At 40.0% G+C, this 19,735-nt stretch overlaps 1 protein-coding gene across 1 annotated transcript in view; it reads left to right on the top strand.

Moving 5' to 3' along the window:
- Positions 1 to 2,602: 2,602 nt before the first annotated feature.
- LOC120230484 (membrane cofactor protein-like) overlaps positions 2,603 to 19,735 on the top strand; it is a 34,842-nt gene continuing 17,709 nt past the window's right edge. Inside the window, exons 1-5 of the mRNA XM_039230067.1 lie at positions 2,603 to 2,845; positions 10,321 to 10,503; positions 10,815 to 10,917; positions 16,841 to 16,935; positions 18,586 to 18,780. Coding sequence (XP_039085998.1) covers positions 2,725 to 2,845; positions 10,321 to 10,503; positions 10,815 to 10,917; positions 16,841 to 16,935; positions 18,586 to 18,780 — 697 coding nt within the window. The 5' untranslated portion in view covers positions 2,603 to 2,724. The remainder of the gene's footprint in view (positions 2,846 to 10,320; positions 10,504 to 10,814; positions 10,918 to 16,840; positions 16,936 to 18,585; positions 18,781 to 19,735) is intronic.

The raw sequence follows: 19,735 nt of genomic DNA, 5'->3' as shown, positions 1-19,735 counted from the left end.
AAAAACAACAACAACAACAACAACAAACCTTACTTCTAAGACTAGAGATAGAAGGGAAAATGTTTTCATCTTATTGAGATTTAACTGACATACACCATTTTATACAGATGGCTGCAGAGAACAATAAATAGTTTTACACATAAGTATCAACATTGATCACAGAACACTTCTGTTCTATCACTTTTTTGCAACTGTAAGAATTCACAGAAACAATTCCCGCTCATTGTGTCCTTAACTAGACTTCCTTCAAGTCATCATAGAGTATCCACATTCTACAATCTAAGTTACTAAGGTTGTTTATTTTATATATCACTTCACATATATTTTTATGCAGTGCCAAGGATCTAAACATTGTTTTGTTCTGGGAGAAAGGGAAATTCCATGGTTTGTTGAACCCACGAAGTTTTTAGTACATTTCTGCTCTAGAATCCTTTAAATATATATTGTGTTTTATAATTCCAGTAGATGTATTTGAAGTTAATACAGAAAGCTTACATTTCCTCACCATTCTGGTGTAACTTAATTCTGAGTGATTCCATGAACAAAATAGCAGTTGCTCTAGAAGCTGGACTTCAACAATTTTTTTCGTCATCTGATTCCAGGTGCAGTACAGGGGCATTATACAAAACTGAAAAGCACAATGAAAATGAAATCTCCGTAATTCTATTGATGAAGTTTTGGAGTAATGGCGGGGGGGGGGGGGGGGGGGGGGGGGGGGGGGGGGGGGCGGGCGGTGGTTCGTGGCATACAGAGCCAAGGGCCAAGAAAGGACTCTGGAAGACGCCTTTGGTGCAAAACAGTGAATTTATTAAAGCACAGGGACAGGATCCATGGGCAGGGAGAGCTGCATTGTAAGTGTGGGGGGTGGCCGCTTTATGGAGTCTGGGGAGATAAAGTCAAGAGGTAGTTTGCTAAAGACTTTACTGGAGGCCTAGCTATTGTCAAGCTAAGGTTGTTTCCCTCAGCAAGGTGTACCAAGGAGACAGTAGGGAGTTCCTGGAGATTAGGCTGTTGATGGGATTAATTTTTTCTGGGAAACTGGTGGAGACTCTTACCAGTTTAACCATTAAGTTTTTTGTCCTTTCTTGTTTTGGGGTAGCCAGAAGTGTCCAAGGAAGATCACACATGTCCCACCTGGAGCAGGGGACTGGGGGTGGGGGTGGGGGCGGCAGTTGCTTGTTTGTGTTTTGCCCTGGCCTGCCTCACACTCCCTCATCACTATCACCAGAGTTAATTCTGGAATATTTTCAACTAATTCCTCTAGGAGAATGCCAAAAGTCAAATACTTTTTTAGAGTCTGTTTTTTTAACTTACAAAAATATTGTGTAGCTTCTGGCGTGGATTTTTAACTGCTTGCTGCATAGACATTCATACCAAATAAAGTCACCTATCAAAAATGTCTTAAACTTTTGCTAGGCACTTAGGATTTATTTATTTATTTTTCCAAAATTATACATCTTTGGTCACAGTTCTGATGATTTCTTTGGCATGAACCCTAAATGGAACTGGTGGTTTAAATGTCGTGTCCATTTGAAAACTTACCATATGGACAAGTTAAATTAAAAGCCAGAAGTCTGAGGGTGTTGGTTCCCGGATAGTTTTACTCACGCTGGTTGTCATTTATCTTTGTTTGCCAGCTAATAGGAAGAAAACGTCACCTTCTTTTGTGAACTCATAACAAAGGTCGTGTTACTTTTCCTCCTACTAGTCATACAGGTTTAATCACAACTCTACAAATAGATCTGGCTCATTTCAGTTTTCCACTTGACTTTCCAATGAGAGATTGTTCCACCAGAAAAGCTCTCTCTCTTAACAATTCCTCGCATCCCATCAATAACGGTTTTAAATACTTATAGGAGACTGGCAATTAATATTCTTTATCCTTACCTTTTTCGTGCATGCTCTTTCCTCTTCAGTAAAACATTTAGTTGTTCAAGGGCAAGGTCCCAGAGAGGTGAGACCCAATTTGCTAATGGCCCGGTGTCGTTTAATAATTCATCTCCCTTCCTTTCCTTTAGGGGGTGGGAGTGCAGTGGCCAAACCTTTATTATGAAATCTAGCAGGCCTTGTGAAGATCCAAGGGCAGATGCTGAGCCCTGGAAATCACAAGTATTGTCCCTAAATATGCCCGATTTCTGCCAACTCTTGAAACAAGGGCCCAGGGGGGCCCGGGCAGTCCCGAGTGCCTCAGGACACAACTGGAGCCCCGAGGGGTGCTGGCCCCACGACGACCCGCTGGCGGGGCCCTGGGTTTGTATGTTCAGGGCGAGGCGCCTTTCCCTCAAAGCGTTACTCTCCGGAAAAGCGACAAAAATGACCCTGCCAGCTCCGCTTTCCTTCCCACCCCTCCTTATCCGGCGGTGAGCAGGCCGAGACCCACAAACCTCCGGGGCCTCGCGTAGGTGCGCAAGCGGGGTCGCCGCAGGGCGGCGGGGCGCCGGAGGCAGAGGACGCAGCCGCCCACCCACCCGGCGGCGCTACAATAGCAAGACCACGCCCAATCCCGGAAGCCTAACGGACTCCGCACCCAGGCCCCGCTTCCAGTCGCCGGCTGGCCCCGCCCACTCCGGAAAGTTTTGTCACTTCCGCCCAAGCCCCGCCCAGGCCACGCCCCTGGCCTGGGCGCCTGACACCTGGGTTCCAGGGGGATTGTTGCGTCTGAGTACTGAAGTCGGGAAGGTTTTAGCCCAGCCGGCTCTGCTGTTCCCGCTGGTCTCCCGGAAGATGACGGCGTCCTGCTCGCTGTGTCCCACAGGTCCTCGCCGCCCCGAGAGGCGCTCTTCTTTATCGAACTGCTTTGTAATACTTTTGGTGGCCCCAGTGCTACTGCTACCCATACCCTCCGGTAAGAACCTGGAGAGGGTGTGCGCTCAGGCGCTGAGCCTTAGCGGGTGTGAGAGCGGGCCCATCGGACCTAGGGCCCCAGAGCTTGCTTTGGTGGGTCGGGGGCGCCCCTGGTCGTGCTGGGGCGGGTGGGGAAGGGTGCCGAAGGTGAAGACTTGTGATGCGTTGGAGCGAGGCTTGCGGGTGATGGGTGCGGCTGGTGGTTTCCCAGGGCGGATCTGTGACCCCCGCGATAGCTTGCAGTGTGCTTCTGGGCCTGAGCACTTGTCGACATGGAGTTCAAGGCGGCAGTTTGGTCTCCCTGCTCGGTGCGTGCAGCTGTTGCCAGGATCCGCGCTGTGCCTGTGGGGAGATTTGCCCTGTGTTTCTTGGACGGCTTATGCCTTGGGAAGAGTGGTGTGGTTTGTGCCCCGGTGTAGTTGTATCCTGAGGCACTGAGGACCCCAGGCTGGGTGTCACCGGGTGCATGCTTTACGGAAGTGACTAGGCCTATGGTGTCGAGTGTGGGGTATGGTGTCCAAGTGTGGGGTAAGGAAGCTCGCTGCTTGGTTTACGTGGGGGCTGGGGAGCCCCTCAGTGTCTGCAAGCTTGGCTGAGAACCGCTCTGAGTGCAAAAATGCTGTGGGTCCCTGGGGCTAAGAGGGTTTGGAAAGGCCACACCTTGCTTTTGTAACAGTCTCCTTGTTGTCCAAGATCATATTGGTGTTGGTTGGCAGGCTGTTCCTTTTTCAGGTTTTTTTTTTTTCGGACTTAGAATCATCTTCCTGTTCCTGTCCAATAGACATTTCCCAATTCCATTAGCTAATGGCTCTTTGGCATTAATTTCCTTTTTTTTTTCCATTAGGATGGGTCATATTTGAGGGGAATTCAGAATTATTCTTTTTTATTTTATTTATTTATTTTGAGACAGAGAGAGAGTGAGAAAGCATGTGCTCTCAGGCAGGAGAAGAGCAGAGAAGAGGGAGAGAGAATCCCAAGCAGGCTCCCCACGGTGCAGCACCATATGCAGGGCTTCAGATTCTATGTCTCCCTCTCTCTCTGCCCCTTCCCCACTCGCACTCTGAAAAATGAATAAATCTCTCTCTGAAAAATGAATAAATGTTAAAAAATAAACAAAAAAGAATGCTTATTGTATAACACTTAACATTCAAACGACAAACATTTTCAGTATTTGGTATGTTTCGTTCTGTCTATATGTGCACCTGTGTTTCTCTGCCCAAGTGATTTCTAGGATCCTATTAGGTATACAGTATATATGCTGCATTCTTTCCTTAATAGCATTCATTCAACAAATGTTTGCCTTGTGTGCCAGGTTCTGTGGTGGTCCTCAGGATACACTGGTGAGCAGTAACAAAACTGCCCCGTTTTCATGATCCTAATTTCACTATTGATCTGCTTGCACTCATACCAGTATAAGCAGTGACTGTTTTACTCCCCGTGAGAACCCCAGTGCCATGCACACAGCAGCAGTCAAGAAATAGTTGCTAAAATGTCTTGGGAGCGGCAGACAGCAAGCACGCTACTTAATAAATAGGTTCTAACCCCGGAGAGGTGCCCTGGAGGAAAGGAGCTTGGTTCTCTGACAGCATTTAACAACAGGAGGCAGGGGACATTTTTCTTGTGAAACAGGCTAACTCTGCCACTGGGGCGCTTCTGCCCTTGCTGTTCCCTTAGACTTGAGCATCGTCTCCCAGCCCCTTGTATGTGCGGCTCCTTCTTGTCCTTCACACTCAGTTGAGATGTTACCCCCTCAGAAGGCCCCTCTCACCACCCTGTCTCAGGTTGACCCACACACTCCACCTCAAATCGCCCCTGACCGGAAGTCACTCTTGCAAAACTGTTTTCTGCTCTCCCCGCTACACTGCAAAGAGCTCCTCTGTCTTGTCACACTTGTGGTTCCAGATGCCCATTTTTTGCCTCAGTATCAACACTCTTGTATAACCATTAAGTACCAGAAAACTAAATAAAATATTCAGGCGAGGCTGACGGTACAGGAGGAAGGTTCTTTAAAGAATCATGCTTAGGACGGCCTGTGTGAGGCGCCTGAGCTAAGGCAGGGGCAGCTGTCAGAGGGGCTGTGTCTCCTACTGTTTATGGAGAGTCTGCAGGGCTCCCAATAGTCTTGCTGGCTGCTGGTCATCGAACAGTTCATTTCTGTGTGTGGGGAGTAGAGCGGAGAGGGGCCAGTGGTGGTAATAAGAAAACAAAAAAATTTTTAAAAAGCATCAAGGTTAGATTAGCCTTAGAACTGAAAGTGGAAGGAGACTGTTATTTGGAGGAGAGGAAAAGAGAACAAATGAAATTAATGGGGTACAACATGGAAGGGAATAAAACGTAGAAACGAAACATAGGAAAATCAAGGCCAAGTTTAAGGTTCAAAGGTAAAAAATCATGGGGCACCTGGGTGGCTTAGTCACTTGAGCATTCAACTTGGGCTCAGGTCATGATCTTGAGATTCATGAGTTTGATCCTCATGTCAGGCTCTGGGCTGACAGCTTGGAGCCTGGAGCCTGCTTTGGAATTCTGTGTCTACTTCTCTCTCTCTGTTCCTACCCCACATACACTCTGTCTCTCTCTCTCTCTCTCTCAAAAATAGAGATTAAGAAAAAATTTTTTTAAGAAAAGGTAAAATCAGGACAGATATGAAATTAGGGAAAGTACAAATGAGACGTCATTATGTTGGGAGGGAAACACAGGACGTGAGTACACAGTTCAGTTTTGAAACATCTCATGCTCTCAGGAGGTTTGTAGGCAGATAGCGTTGTGCCCAGAGGCCTGTCACCTCAGAGGTGGTCAGTTGCCAGCTGCACGAGATGGCAGAAGGGAACATTTGTCTAGTTTCAAGACCAGACTCATTCTTCCCCAAGGGGTCTGCTTTTTTTTTTTTTTGGATAAAACCCACTGTGTCCTGTTGTGGGGGGTGTCGTTAGGTCTTTTATTTCCCTCTTACTATAGAAGCCAAGATCCATATGTGCTTACATGGTAGTTTCTTAGTTTCCTTACTCTACATGTTAAAAAACCCAGAGAACAGTCCTTATCTGGTCAGTTGCTAGGGTACAGAAAGGACACTGGGAGACAGGCGACAGAAGAAATGATGTGGCCAGATCTTTTTCCAGTGCTTGAAGCTTAAAGATGATGAGCTTCAATATCAGATGCCTGAGAGCATGGTCCTCCCCCTGGTGCTGTGTTTGGCAGCAGTGGTCCCTTGAGTGCCGTATTGTTTTGGTTCACAACTCTGAGGGGCACAGTGTGCTTGGTGTTATGGCTGCATGGATGAATGGAGTCAGCCATGGGGGATGAATGGAGTAGCCATGGGAACTGTTAAACACAAAAACATGTGATAGTGACTTGAGAGGTCCGTGCAGAGGACAGTCCCAGCGAAGGGGCCAGGGCCCTGCCCCCCGGGGGAAGCGGAAGATGCTTGCTGGAGAAACAGTTGAGCGGACTGAGTGTAAGAAGACAAGAGTTGAGCAGGGCTTGCAGTTGAGCAGGTAGGAAGGGGGTTCAGAGCAGAGGGAACAGTGTGATCAGAGGCTCAAAGATGTGACACGGCTTAGGGCATTCACGGACTGTGGAGCCACCCGGTGCGGCAGCAGGAGCACTCAGAGGCGAGAGAGAGGCAGAGGACTAGATCACAGAGCACATCGCTGTAAAGAGCAACGTGATAGTCAGGAATGACCAGTCACCATCATTAAAAATCAGATAGGATTTAGTATCTGTCCTTTGACGGTTCCTTGAGTCCTCTTGTTTGACTTGGCACATTGCAAATCTAAACCAAGTTTACTTTAATTTCTCTAGACTCAGTAGAAGATCATTTCTTGAGGACAGTATTGTAGAGTATGCTGGTGTAAGCGTGGGAGGGTTTCAGACGAGTGTGGTGGGAAGCAGTGTCAGTAGCAGAGCCAGGCTGCCTGGCTAAAGGTGGTGAGATAGGTAAGGAGGCCTATTCAATAACGCTAGTAGCAATGTAGATAAGAAATGATGATGATTTGAACTCGAAGGAAAGGCAGAATAAGAGATATGGAACAGGCATTTCCGTTTTAAAGACCATCTATATTTAAGTCAACAACAAAAAAAATCCAAATAATCTAGTTAAAAGTAGAAGGCATGAATGGACATTTCTATAAGAAGATAGACAGATGGCCAAGAGACACATGAAAAGGTGCTCAACATCACCAGTCATCAGGGAAATGCAAATCAAAATCACAATGAGATATCACCTCATACTTCTCGGAATGGCCAATATCAAAAACACAAAGTTGTGGATAAAAAGTCCTCCTTGTCCACTACCGGTGGGAATTCAAACTGGTGCAGCCACTGTGGAAAACATACAGAGAACATTAAAAATAGAATTACTATATGATCCAGTAACTCCACTACTCGGTATTTACCCTAAGAATGTGAAAACACTAATTTGATGAGATACATGCACCCCTATGTTTATTGCAGCATTACTTACAATAGTTCAAATATGAAGCAACCCAAGGATGGGTTGATAGGATGAATGGATAAAGAAGGGGTGATATATTTACGCAATAGAATATTACTTAGTCACGAAAAGAATGGAATCTTGCCATTTGCAGCAAGAGGGTATAATGCTAAGTGAAATAAGTCAGTGAGAGAAAGACAAATACTCTATGATTTCACTCATTTATTGAATTTAAGAAACAAAACAAATGAACAAAGAAAAAAGAGATAAACTAAGAAACAGACTCTTAAATATTGAGAAGAAATGTGGTATTAGCGAGTAGGCGGTTGGGAGATAAACAAAATAGTTGAAAGGGATAAAGAGTACGTTTATCGTGATGATCACTGAGTAATGTATATTGCACACCTGAAAACAAATAACACTCCTTGAAATTGAATTTGAAAAATTTAAAACCCATCTATTTTGTTTGCTGGGCATGTATAAGTATGAAAAGAATCAAGGGACCACACTTTGGCTTCAAAATATTATTGGAGATAGCGTGACATTTCCAAGTGGAACATGTGGGTAGGCCATTGAATATATACATTTGGCACCCTGGCTTGAGGTTGAGAATGGGGACCAGGATGTGGGAGGCAGCTCTTCTCAGCAATAATAAGGTCATGGGAGTATACATACCCACCCTGAGGGGTCTGCAGAATGAAGTAACAAGAATTCCTAAAGCAAGCCATGAGGAATATCACATTATCCAATCAAGCAGAGAGGGAAGGGTAGCCAGAAGGTTAAAAAAAAAAAAAATCAGTGTTCTGAGCAAGAGAAGAAACTATATTGCAAAACAGTGTAATATTGGCCTCAATTATTATAGTGTATAAAGCCTGCAAACTAAGTTGTAAGCTTTGCACATTTTTGAAAGTGTGTCTTATAATTATACATGTTAGGAGGAAGAAATACTTCAAATTAGTTGAATGGATAAACCATCCAATGGACATTTCTTTTTCCATACAGATCACTGTATGTGGAAGTCATATTTGGAATTCTAAAGTCCTTATCTGCTTTCAAGATAGTTACTGAAATAGAATGCAGAAAACAAGGAATACTGCATAATTTAATCATAGGAATGCTGTTATTTGATTTATTTCTTGATGGTTCCAGGATTTCTAATGACGTTATGTATCTGTATCTAGAATGGAGTTGTGTTAGCATTTCTAGCTTTTTCCCCTCCATTGTAAAATGACTCAGGGTATTCATTTTACTGGAAATGTAATGTTATTAATAAAATTCAACTGTTTTAATCCTCTTTTTAGTGCTCTGATTGCTATGACTTTGTGTTTTTTGCTTTTGTTCTGATTTGGGCCATTGATTAAAGGACATTCACATATCTTGGCCAACATAGTGGAAATGTGGAAAACATATTGCTAGTAGGTGGATTTGAGGACATGATATAAAGGAAATGTTGGACAGTGTTTATAGATATAATTTTAGAATTGATATGGTGTGAAAGGAGAGTAATATTTCACTTGAGTAGAGTTCTCTTGACCAGTCTCTTAATCTGAGGTAAGACCGAGATCCAGGGAGTAAGAAGGAAAAGTATCCTCAGGCATCAAAGTAGATCTATCTCCTTCTTCTTAGGTCCTCACCCTTATAGGAGAGGCCTCTGTGTCCTTTTAGCCCTTAAGCACTTTACTGAATATGTCCGGTCATATTATTTTACATAATTGTTCTGACAGATCTGTTTGGTTTTCAAGCTCATGGTTAATTGAAAGGGAAGAAGAATTGCCAAGGTAGAAATGACACTATTCTAGGGAGGAAAAAAAAAAACACCTTCCTTCGTCCCCTAAAAAATCTAAAAGCATAGCAGTATCGTAGCACTCCTGAACATGTGTATTGGATCAATAGCCCAGACAGCTACATTCAGGGAGCTTCTGAAGGAATGTGTGATCCATTGATCAGTGGAGGAAGATGAAATTATACAAAAGCAACATTTTTTTCACATACTACTATTCAGACTAGTCAATTTTGAGTAGCGCCTGGCTGGCTCAGTCAGAAGGGCCTGTGACTCTTGATCTTGGGGTCATGAGTTTGAGCCCCACATTAAGTGTAGAGATTTCATAAATAAATAAACTTAAAAAAAAGTAATTCAGAATAGTAAATTTTGATATTTAAATGGAATCCATTCACTTATAAAATGCTCAGTTCACTAATATGAAACAAGAAATGAAGTCTTGTGTTTTGAAAGACTTTAGTGCATATTTATTTTGACCTACGAAATTACATAATGCTTATTTAATAATCGCTTGTTACTTTAGCATTTCTTGAGCACTCACCACTGAGTGCAGTAATAGAAAAAGAAGACATATGATCCCTGACCTGTAGGAATTTGCCTTCTGAGAGAAGACTAAGTCTGAAGTGGCAAGTTATTATTAGTTTGTTTCAGGCTGTGGAAGAGCATTCAGAGCTACATATACTATAGAAGGCCTTCTTAAAGGAAGGATGAGTTTTGGTGGGTTTTTTTTTTTTTTAAGTTTATTTTATTTCTGACAGAGACAGCGTGAGCTGGGGAGGGGCAGAGAGAGAGAGAGAGAGAGGAAAAGAGAGAATCCCAAGCAGGCTCAGGGCCTAATCTCACAAAACCGTGAGATCATGACCTGAGCTGAAACCAAGAGCCCGACCCTTAACTGACTGAGCTACCCAGGCACCGTGAGGACAGGTGGGTTTTGAAATGAATTTAGAAAAAGATGGGGAAGGATGCTTGTTTACATATGTCATTAGGATGAAACCAGTAATTTTGTTTCTTCAACTTATTGTTGAAAGAAAATTTGTCCTATTCCCCAACAAATCAAAACCTAGTAGGATATTATTTTTATTTAAAATGAGCAAGGCACATCCTCTACTACCTACTCTCACAACTGGGTAAAGGAATAGAAGAATCATTTAAAATCTTGGATTTTTAAAATTTATTCTGTATTACCTTCCTGCTGGCAGACCACAGTCCCTGGTTGGTAAAAGAGAGACAATACTTCATTTTCATGTTTTCATTCTCTTATCCCTAGATGCCTGTGATGCTCCAAATTACATCTCTATGAGGCCAACTGATTTTAAAAATACTTATAATCCTGGGGAAACAGTACAATTTCAGTGTCGCCTAGGATACAAGCGTATTACACCTTTTCTTCCCATGTCTTCTGTTTGTCACGCTAATAACACATGGACACCTCTCCAGGAGGCTTGTACAAGTAAGTGTACAGATTTTTTTTTTATTGTTGTAGAGATTTCACACATTTGAGATTGCATATTCCACTAATGCATGATTATTTTTTCATGTGAATGTAGGTTTTTGATAGCAATGTAGTTTTTCAGTCTTTGAAAAAATCCTCACGGAATCTTTTTCTTGGCAATTGGTTACCTGGCTAAATGTGAATCTTAAGTTTGGCCTTATAATAGTCAAAAATAGAAAATAGTCTCATGAATTCAGATGAGCAATGCAGAATTTTTGTTTCATTTTGAAATTTGACATGAAACAACAAATTTGAAAATTTTCTTTTAGAAAAATCATGTACACATCCAGGAGATCCCACAAATGGCATTGTAATCAGCATAAATGGAAGTTTTCTCTTGGGATCACAGATTGAATATGCTTGTAATGAGGGGTAAGTAAGTTGTTCCTTGGAGGAAATAATATAAATATTTCTAATTCCGTTTTTGTTTTGCTTCTCTTCTTAAGCATTCCCATAAAGTTGATTGCATTTTCTTCCCATGTAACAAGTTGTACTTACCACCTAACAAGGCTTGGGCTTTTTATGGAAACTTGAAAGGATGTGTAATTAGTAGGAAGAAATTTAAATTGAAGGAAAGCAAAATTCTATAACATTTACCATATTTACTATGAGCCTATTGTGGGCATTAACAATGCTGACTTCATTTTTTACAAGTGCACCCTATTTAAAATGACCAAGCCTCAGTTGAAGTTGCACTTACAGAAATGAGAGACCAAATTGCCAACTGAAGATATTCTTGTATTGAGACCAGACCAGAATTCACCGGATTAACTCAATGTTGATCAACGTCTATTTGTTAGAATTTTGTGATTGTTAGAAACGTTAAGTATCTCAAAAAAAGGTATGGAACACTTAAGAACAACAGCTTTTGAGGTGTCTGGGTGGCTCATTCAGTTTAGCGTTCAACTTCAGCTCAGGTCATGATCTAAAGGCTTATGAGTTCAAGCCCCACATCAGGCTCTGTGCTGACAGCTCAGAGCCTGGAGCCTGCTTCGGATTCTGTGTCTCCCTCTCTTTCTGCCCCTCCCCCACTCACACTCTGTCTGTCTCTCTCTCCTTCAAAAATAAATAAACATAAAAATATTTTTTAAAAAAAGAGTAACAGCCTTTGTTCTATAAGGGTTCCTTTAATAGTATATATTGGGGATAGTGGCATTTATGAAAAATGTTCACTTAGAAGGTAATACAATATGGAAATGCATCTGATGTTTTTATATTGACCTTTATCCTGCTACTTTGCTGAATTTATTTATTAGTGCTACTAACGCTTGTTTTTCTCGGGTGGAATCTTTAGGGTTTTCTATAGATACGATCACATCATCTGCAAACAGATAATTTTACTTCTTCCTTTCCAGTTTGGATATCTTTTATCTCTTTTTCTTGCCTAATTGCTGTGGCTAGAACTTCCAGTACTACGTTGATTAGAAATGGTAAAAACAAGCATCCTTGACTTGTTCTTGATCATAAAGGAAAAGTTTTCAGCTTTTCGCCAGTGAGTATAATATTTGCTGTGGGTTTTTCATGAATGGCTTTTGTTATCTTAAGATAGTTTTCTTGTCTTCCTAGTTCATTGAGTATGTTTACCATGAAAGAGTGTTGAATTTTGTCAAATGCTTTTTCTGCATCAGTTGAGATATGTGGATTTGTCCATTCTGCTGTTGTGGCATATGACATTGATCATTTTTCACATGTTGAGCCATCCCTGCATCCAGGAATAAACTTTGCTTGTTAATGGTGTATAATATGCTGCTGAATTTCATTTTTTAGTATGTTTTGATGATTTTTTTGCATCATGGTTCATAAAGAGGTATTGGTCTGTAGCTTTATTTCCTTGTAGTGTCTTTTGGTATCATGTTGATGCTGATTTCATCGAATGAATTGGGAAGATTTCCCTCCTCTTAAATTTTTTGGAAAAGTTTGAGAAGAATAGGTATTAGTTCTTTAAATGTTTGGTAGAATTCACCCATGAAACCATCAGGTCTGGGGTTTTACTTTATTGGGAGAATTTCTCTTACTGATTCAATCTCATTACTAGTTATAAGTGAGTAAGTAGTCATATTTTATGTTTCTTCATGGCTTAGTTTTGGTAGCCTTTGTATTTCTAGGAATTTGTTCATTTTATCTAGGTTATCCAATTTTTTGGTGCAAAATTGTTAAAAGTACTCTCTTATTGTATTTTGTATTTATGTAGAATTGAGAGTAATGTTCCCACTTTCATTTCTGATTTCAATAAATTGAGTCATCTCTTTCTCTTTCTTAGTCCATCTAACTAAGGTTTGTGAATTCAGTTGATCTTTACAAAGAACCAACTTTTGGCTTTTCTCCTCTATTTTATTTATTTCCTCTCTAATCTTTAGTACTTACTCCCTTCTGCTAGCTTTGGGTTTAGTTTGAGAGAGTGAAAGAGTGTGAATGCGGGAGGGTCAGAGAAGGAGAGAGAGTATCCTAAGCAGGGTATGTGCTCTCAGCATGTAGTCCAGCACAGTCTGATCCCACAAGCTGTGAGATCATGACCTGACCCAAAATCAAGAATCATATGCTCAACTGAGTCATTCAGGTCCCCCTGGATCATGTGTTTTTTACATTCAGCTCATCGCTGTCTTTTGATTGGAGAATTTAATCCATTTACACTTAAAGTAATTACTGGCAAGGAGCCGCTTCTGAAATTGTGCTATTTTTTTCTATTTGCCTTAGACGTTTTTTGTCCCTCATTTCCTGTATTGCTGTCTTATTTTTTGTTTAGTTGATTTTTGTAGTGAAATGTTTAAATTCCTCTCTCATTTCTTTTTGTGTATCTTCTGTAGCTATTTGTTTATAGTTACCATGGGGACTGTAGTTAACATCCTACACTCATAGCATTCCAGTTTGAATTTATACCAGGTTAACTTCAGTAAGTTACAAAAACTGCTTATTTAAAGCTTTATCCCTACCTCTTTTGGTTGTTGATGTCATACTGATCTCTACACTAATAATTGTAATACTAGCTTCTGCACTAATAATTTATTTTCTTCTAAAAGATTGGTCTCTTAAATCATATAGAAAACAAAAATTTTATTTACAAACTATTGTTACAATAATACTAGCTTTTAATATTGCCCAGGTATTTATCTTTATTGAGATCTTTATCCATATAGTTTCAAGTTACTTTTTAGTGTCCATTCATTTCACCTTGTAGACTCTCTTAGACATTTCCTGAAAGTGAAATCTGTTGGTCACAAACTCACTGAGATTTTCTTTCTGGGGAAGTCTTAATTTCTTCCTAATTTTTGAAGGACAGTTTTACTGGAAAGCGGAATTTTGGTTGCCAGTTCTTTTTCTTTCAGCCCTTTGAGATTTCAGTCCATCCACTGTCTTCTGGCCTCTAAGTCCTGATGTGAAATCTGTTGATAATCTTATTTAGGATCCTTCATAGGCAATGATTCACTTCTCTCTCCCAGCTTTCAAGATTCTTGTCTTTGTCTTTTGAAAGCTTCTTATATTTCCTAGTGTGGGTCTCTTTGCATTCATCTTACTTGAAGTTTGTTGAGCATTTTAGGTATTTATATTCCCAACTTTCATCAAAATTGGAAAGTTTCCAGCCATTATTTCTTCAGATAGTCTTTGTGCCCATTCTATCTTCTTCTGATTGTCTTACAGTATATATGTTGGCTAGCATACTGGTGTTGCAAAAGTACCTCTGGTTGTTTACTTTTCTTCAATCTTTTCTCTTTCTGCTCCTCTGACTCCATAATTTTCATTGCCCTCTCTTCACTAATTCTTCCTTCTGCATGCTCAAATCTGTATTTAAGTCCCTAGTGAATTTTTCCTTGTAGTTATTATACTTTTCAACTCCTGAATTTCATTTTGGTTTTGTTTTAGGTTTTCTGTCTCTAGTAGATGTTTCCATTGTGTTCACACGTTGTTTTCTTGACTTTCTACATTTCTTCCTTTAATTCACTGAGCATCTTTGAGACCGTTATTTTAAAGTCTTTGTCTAGTTCTGTTAATTTCTGTTAACTTCTGTTTTCCTTTAAACAGACTTTCCTCTTTCTTTGTATACCTTGTCCTTTTTGTTGAACTGTACATTTGGATCTACTAATACGCTAAGTCCGGAAATCAGATTCTACCCTCTTCCTTCTATGTTATTCTTGTAGGTTGTCTCCATGCTGAGGATCAGCCTGACATGTAAACTGAAGGGCTTTTCTGCATGCTCAAATCTGTATATAAGTTGCTCGTGAATTTTTCATTGTAGTTATTATACTTTTCAACTCCTGAATTTCATTTTGGTTTTGTTTTAGGTTTTCTCTGGGCATGCACAATCACTTTTACTTTTTCCCACATATGCAGTTGTTCTTCAGTGTTCTAGTCTTTAATGTCTGGCTCCTGATGGGAAAAATGAAAAGTGAAATGAGGAGCAGAGGGCCCTGGATGTTTAATCCCCTAGAAGTCACTTCAGGCAGGTGGAAGGGGGCTTACAAGGGTTAGGGGCTGGTGTGACAACAGTAACTGCCTATCTCACTGCTTTTCTGTGATCAGAAGCAGAATTCGGTGATAAGAGCACAGATCCCCACTCTTTGGAGGACAGAGCCCTTTTTGCCCACCCTGGATCCCTCAGGCTGCTTCTAAGCTGCTGCAAGAACACATGCACAGCTGCCTGCCAGGGCTGGGGGCTGGGTACCTAACACTGTGTTAAGATGAAATTGACTGGAATCAGTGCAGTTTACCTGTCCAAGTCTTTCCTGTGAAGTTGTAAGCAGACTTCCTAGTTCCAAAATCTTTACATCACATGGATCCTAAGAAGTTGTCCTCTAGATCCAGGGACAGATTCCCAGTGCTTACCACTTTGCCATTGTTCCAGAATAATCTAATACATTATAACAGAGAATCAGTGAGCCTTGGGGGAAACTTCAGCTGGAAGCATTTACAGGTAGTTTCGCTATTTTTTAACCTGGTCAAGTAAAACTGTTGGAGCCTGCTGTCACTTCAGGCATACCTCAGAGATTGAGGTTTGGTTCCAGACTATCTCAATAAAGCAAGTATTTCAAAAAAGTGAGTGAAATTAATTATTTGGTTTTCTAGTGCATATAAAAGTTAGGTTTGCAATGTAATAGAGTCTATTAAATGTGCAATAGCATTATATAAAAAACAAAACAAAAAAATGTACATACATTAATTTAAAGACAGTTTTATCTACATAGAGACAGAAAGTGAGTCAACGCTGTTGGAAAAATGTGCTGATTGACTTGCATGTTTCAGGGTTGCCACAGACCTTCAATTTGTTAAAAAAAAATACAGTATCTACCATGTGCCCTAAAAAATGCAGTAAAACGAGGTATGCCTATAGTTATTTAGAGATAGCTTGTTAAGTGCTAAAAATTTAAGACATATTCTCTTCTCCGAGAAGTAGCCTTATTGAGAAACAAAATACAAAAAGATGTCAAAGCAAAGTAGTAGATGAATAGTACCAAAATAAATACCATGATTCATGATCATTACAATGAGAGTTTAGGAGATGAGAGTACTGTGAATTTAAATCATCAGAGAAGATAATGAGTAGGCATATTCCTGGGCTCCTCCTTCTTAGAAAGATACTGTAGGGGACACCTCGGTGGCTCAGTCTGTTGAGCAGCCAGCTTTTGGTTTCGGCTTTGATCCTGTGGTCCGTGGGATATAGCCCCACATCGGGCTCTGCACTGTCCGCGAGCTTCTCTCTCGCTCTCTTTCTGCCCCTCCCCCACCTCAAAATAAATAAGCATTTATAGAAACAGATACTCTGATCTAAACATTAATAAGAACTAAAACTCACCTCACACTTGCTGTGTGCCAGATGGCAACTCATCTAGCCCTCAAAACAGCTCCAGGATATATATGCTGTTATCCTCTTTGCCCAGATGAGGAAGCTGAGCAAGAGACACATTCAGGGTCTTGCCTGAGCTCAGAAAGAAAGTGAGCCACGGAGCTGGGACTCAGATCCGGCCAGGCAAGCTCGGGGGCCTCATCTCTCTACTGAGAAGAATGACAGGAGCATAGAAATGAATGTGTAATGTGATTGCTGGAGATAGCAAAGAGGCCAGCCTGACACCTAGGTATGACAGATGTGTTAGGAAATCTTTGCTCTAGGTCCATGTATGTTTCAGTGCAGAAATCCTTTATTTGGTTAAATTGCAGCTATGGTTAACATTCTCATTATATGTCACTTAAGGAACTTCTCCCTCAAGCTACATTAGTGTAGAAAAACAACCATGTAAAATGTTTTTTTATTGTCATATACATCTTGTTAACTGCTGAAGAATCCAGTAACTTTTTTCTTTTCTAGTTATCGATTACTTGGACCAAAAGTTCTTTATTGTGAAATTTCTCCTATTGACAGTAATGTACTGACTTGGAGTGACAATGCCCCCATATGTAATAGTAAGTATATTCTTTCTTTAGCATTTAGAGGATTAGTCCTTAAAATTTTGCTGTTGGGATCCTTTTTCGCGTTTAGATTAATAAAAACCACAAAGAGCTTTTCCTATATGGGTTTTGTCTATTGATATTCATTATGTTGGAATTAAAAGTGAGAAGTTTTAAAAATAACTATTAATTCACGTTTAAGAACTGTAAGCTCGATACATGTTAATATATGCCACAATTTGTTTTAATGTTTATTTATTTGTGAGAGACAGAGCATGAGCAGGGGAAAGGCAGAGAAAGAAGACACAGAATCTGAAGGCAGCCTCCAGGCTCTGAGCTGTCAGCACAGAGCCCGTTACCGGGCTCAAACCCACAAACAGCGAGATCATGACCTGAGTGGAAGTCAGACACTTAACTGACTAAGCCACCCAGGTGCCCCCACAAATTTTTTAAAAAGCAGAATTTTCGGGGTGCCTGGGTGGCTTAGTTAACTAAGTGTACAACTTCGGCTTAGGTCATATCTTATGGCTCATGAGTTCGAGCCTTGCGCTGGGCTCTGTGCTGACAGCTCAGAGCCTGGAGCCTACTTCAGATTCTGTGCCCCTTTCTCTCTGCCATCCCCCACCCCCCCCGCTTGTGCTCTGTCTCTCCATCAAAAATAAATAAACATCAAAAAAAAAATTTTTTTTTAAATAAAATTTTAAATTAAAAAATTTTTAATTTTTTTTTTAAAAGAAATAGAATAGGGGCATTGTTTTTACATTTTTGCAAATCTCTTCAAAATCTGGCTTAAAGGAAGATGTCTGGATTCAGTCTGTGGTGTTATCATAGAATTTGTAGTATCTGGATAATTTCACCATAGACTCATATGGATGAAAGTGAAAGCAGACAGTAATATCTTGATACTGTGAACTCTCAATTTAATGAATGGATATAGAGTTGACTCTTGAAAAACACGGGTTTCAACTGTGTGGATGCACTTATTTGTGGTTTTTTCACAGTACAGTACTATACATGTGTTTACTCTTCCTTATGGTTTTCTTAATAACATTTTCTTTTATCCAGCTTGTTTAATTGTAAGAACACAGTATATAATGCATATAACATAAAACATATGTGTTAGTCAACTGTTTATGTTCTTGGTAAGGCTTCTGGTCAATAATGGGCTATTAGTAGTTACGTTTTGGGGGAATCAAGAGAGAGGAGTTTCAATTGTGCAGGAAATCAGTTCTCCTAAACCCCTAAATTGTTCAAGTATCAAGAGTGTTTATAAATTATAAAGCATGTCTCAACTAACACTGAGTTCTCTTTGTAATTGCAATAATATTTTCTTATTACATCGTTAGCATCTCTTATGATGAGAACTTAGAATGTTTTTCCAGATAAACATAGGTATTTCATATAGGTGTCTTATATAGGTATTTAAGAAAATGAGTTTTATTCTAAAAGTTCATGTCTATATTAATGGTTTGAATTTGGTATAATACATTTCTCACAGAAACTTTCTTGTAAATGGATATTGGATCTATAGCCAGCTTATAGAAGTCATGTGTTAATGAATTTATTGAGGACAGTTCATAGGATTTCACTAATGTTATCTTCATCTTTTCCTTTCCTTTTGCCTTTCATGTCCTTTTTTTATTTTTATTTTTTTCATTTTTTAAGAGATATTGTGTGCACCACCTGGAAAAATCGCAAATGGGAACTATAAGATTAGCAAGGAGGAATATGACTATAATGAAGTGGTAACTTACAGTTGTAATCAGTCAAGTGGACCAGATCCATATTCACTTATTGGAGAGAACAGACTTGTTTGTACTGGGAACGGTGACTGGAGTAGTAGCCCTCCTCAGTGTAAAGGTATCGTTTCCATTTTCTTCCTTCTTCATTTGTAAATATTTTGGAAACACTTGGTAGATACTTACCTACACATAAACAAGACGGCCCCGTGTGCTTGTTCCTCCCATTAAATTGGTTTCTAATTTAATTTAATACAGGTCAAATTGACTCCAAAATAGTTCTGTTTAATAGAGTTCCCCAGCCCTTAACCTACATGTTCTTAGCAATTTAATTTATACATCGTAAACTCCTCTCTCTGTGTATGCATGAGTTAGGATTTTTTTTCTTGTAAACATCAAAAAAAAAAAAAAAAGACAGCACACACTGGCTTAAAAATAACAGTTTTATCTTCTATTACAAGATACTTGAGAGATCGGGCTCTAGGAAATGGTAGAATAAATTGTAAAAGACTGTCTCACAAACAAGAATAATAAACTCTAGACAAAACATATTTAAAAATTAATGTCAAAGAGTCTAGAGAGTGACCTAATGCAGGGAGACACAAGAGGGGATTTGATGGTTATTAGAAGAAAAGGACCAGCAAAATATTTACTCTGGGCACACAAGGTACACATGGAACATTTTCTAGTACCATATTCTATGCAATATGATAGTTAAAAAAATTTTTTTTTCAGTTGAAGTCATTCAGAGTGACTTCACATCACAATGGAATGAAATGTAGAAATCAACGATACCTCCAAAAGCCCCAAATATTTGAAAATTAGACACTTCTAACCAGCCAACCCATGAGTCAAAGGAGAAGTCACAAGGAAAATAGGAAAGTGTTTTAAATTGAATAAAAATGAAAACACAGCATATCAAAATATCACTATTTGTGGGATACAGCAAAAGCATTGCTTGGAAGAATACTTATAGCCTGAAATACATATATTAGAAAAAGAGAAAAGTCTCAAACCCATGATCTAATAAGCTTCCACCCTAAGAAACTAAAAAAGAAGAAATTAAGCTCATTATG

Source organism: Hyaena hyaena, unplaced genomic scaffold, assembly GCF_003009895.1.
Source record: "Hyaena hyaena isolate Hyena2069 unplaced genomic scaffold, ASM300989v1 scaffold_43, whole genome shotgun sequence".
Classification (NCBI taxonomy): Eukaryota; Metazoa; Chordata; class Mammalia; order Carnivora; family Hyaenidae; genus Hyaena; species Hyaena hyaena.
The sequence above is the reverse complement of the archived record's forward strand: the minus strand, read 5'-3'. Positions and strand labels throughout refer to the sequence as shown.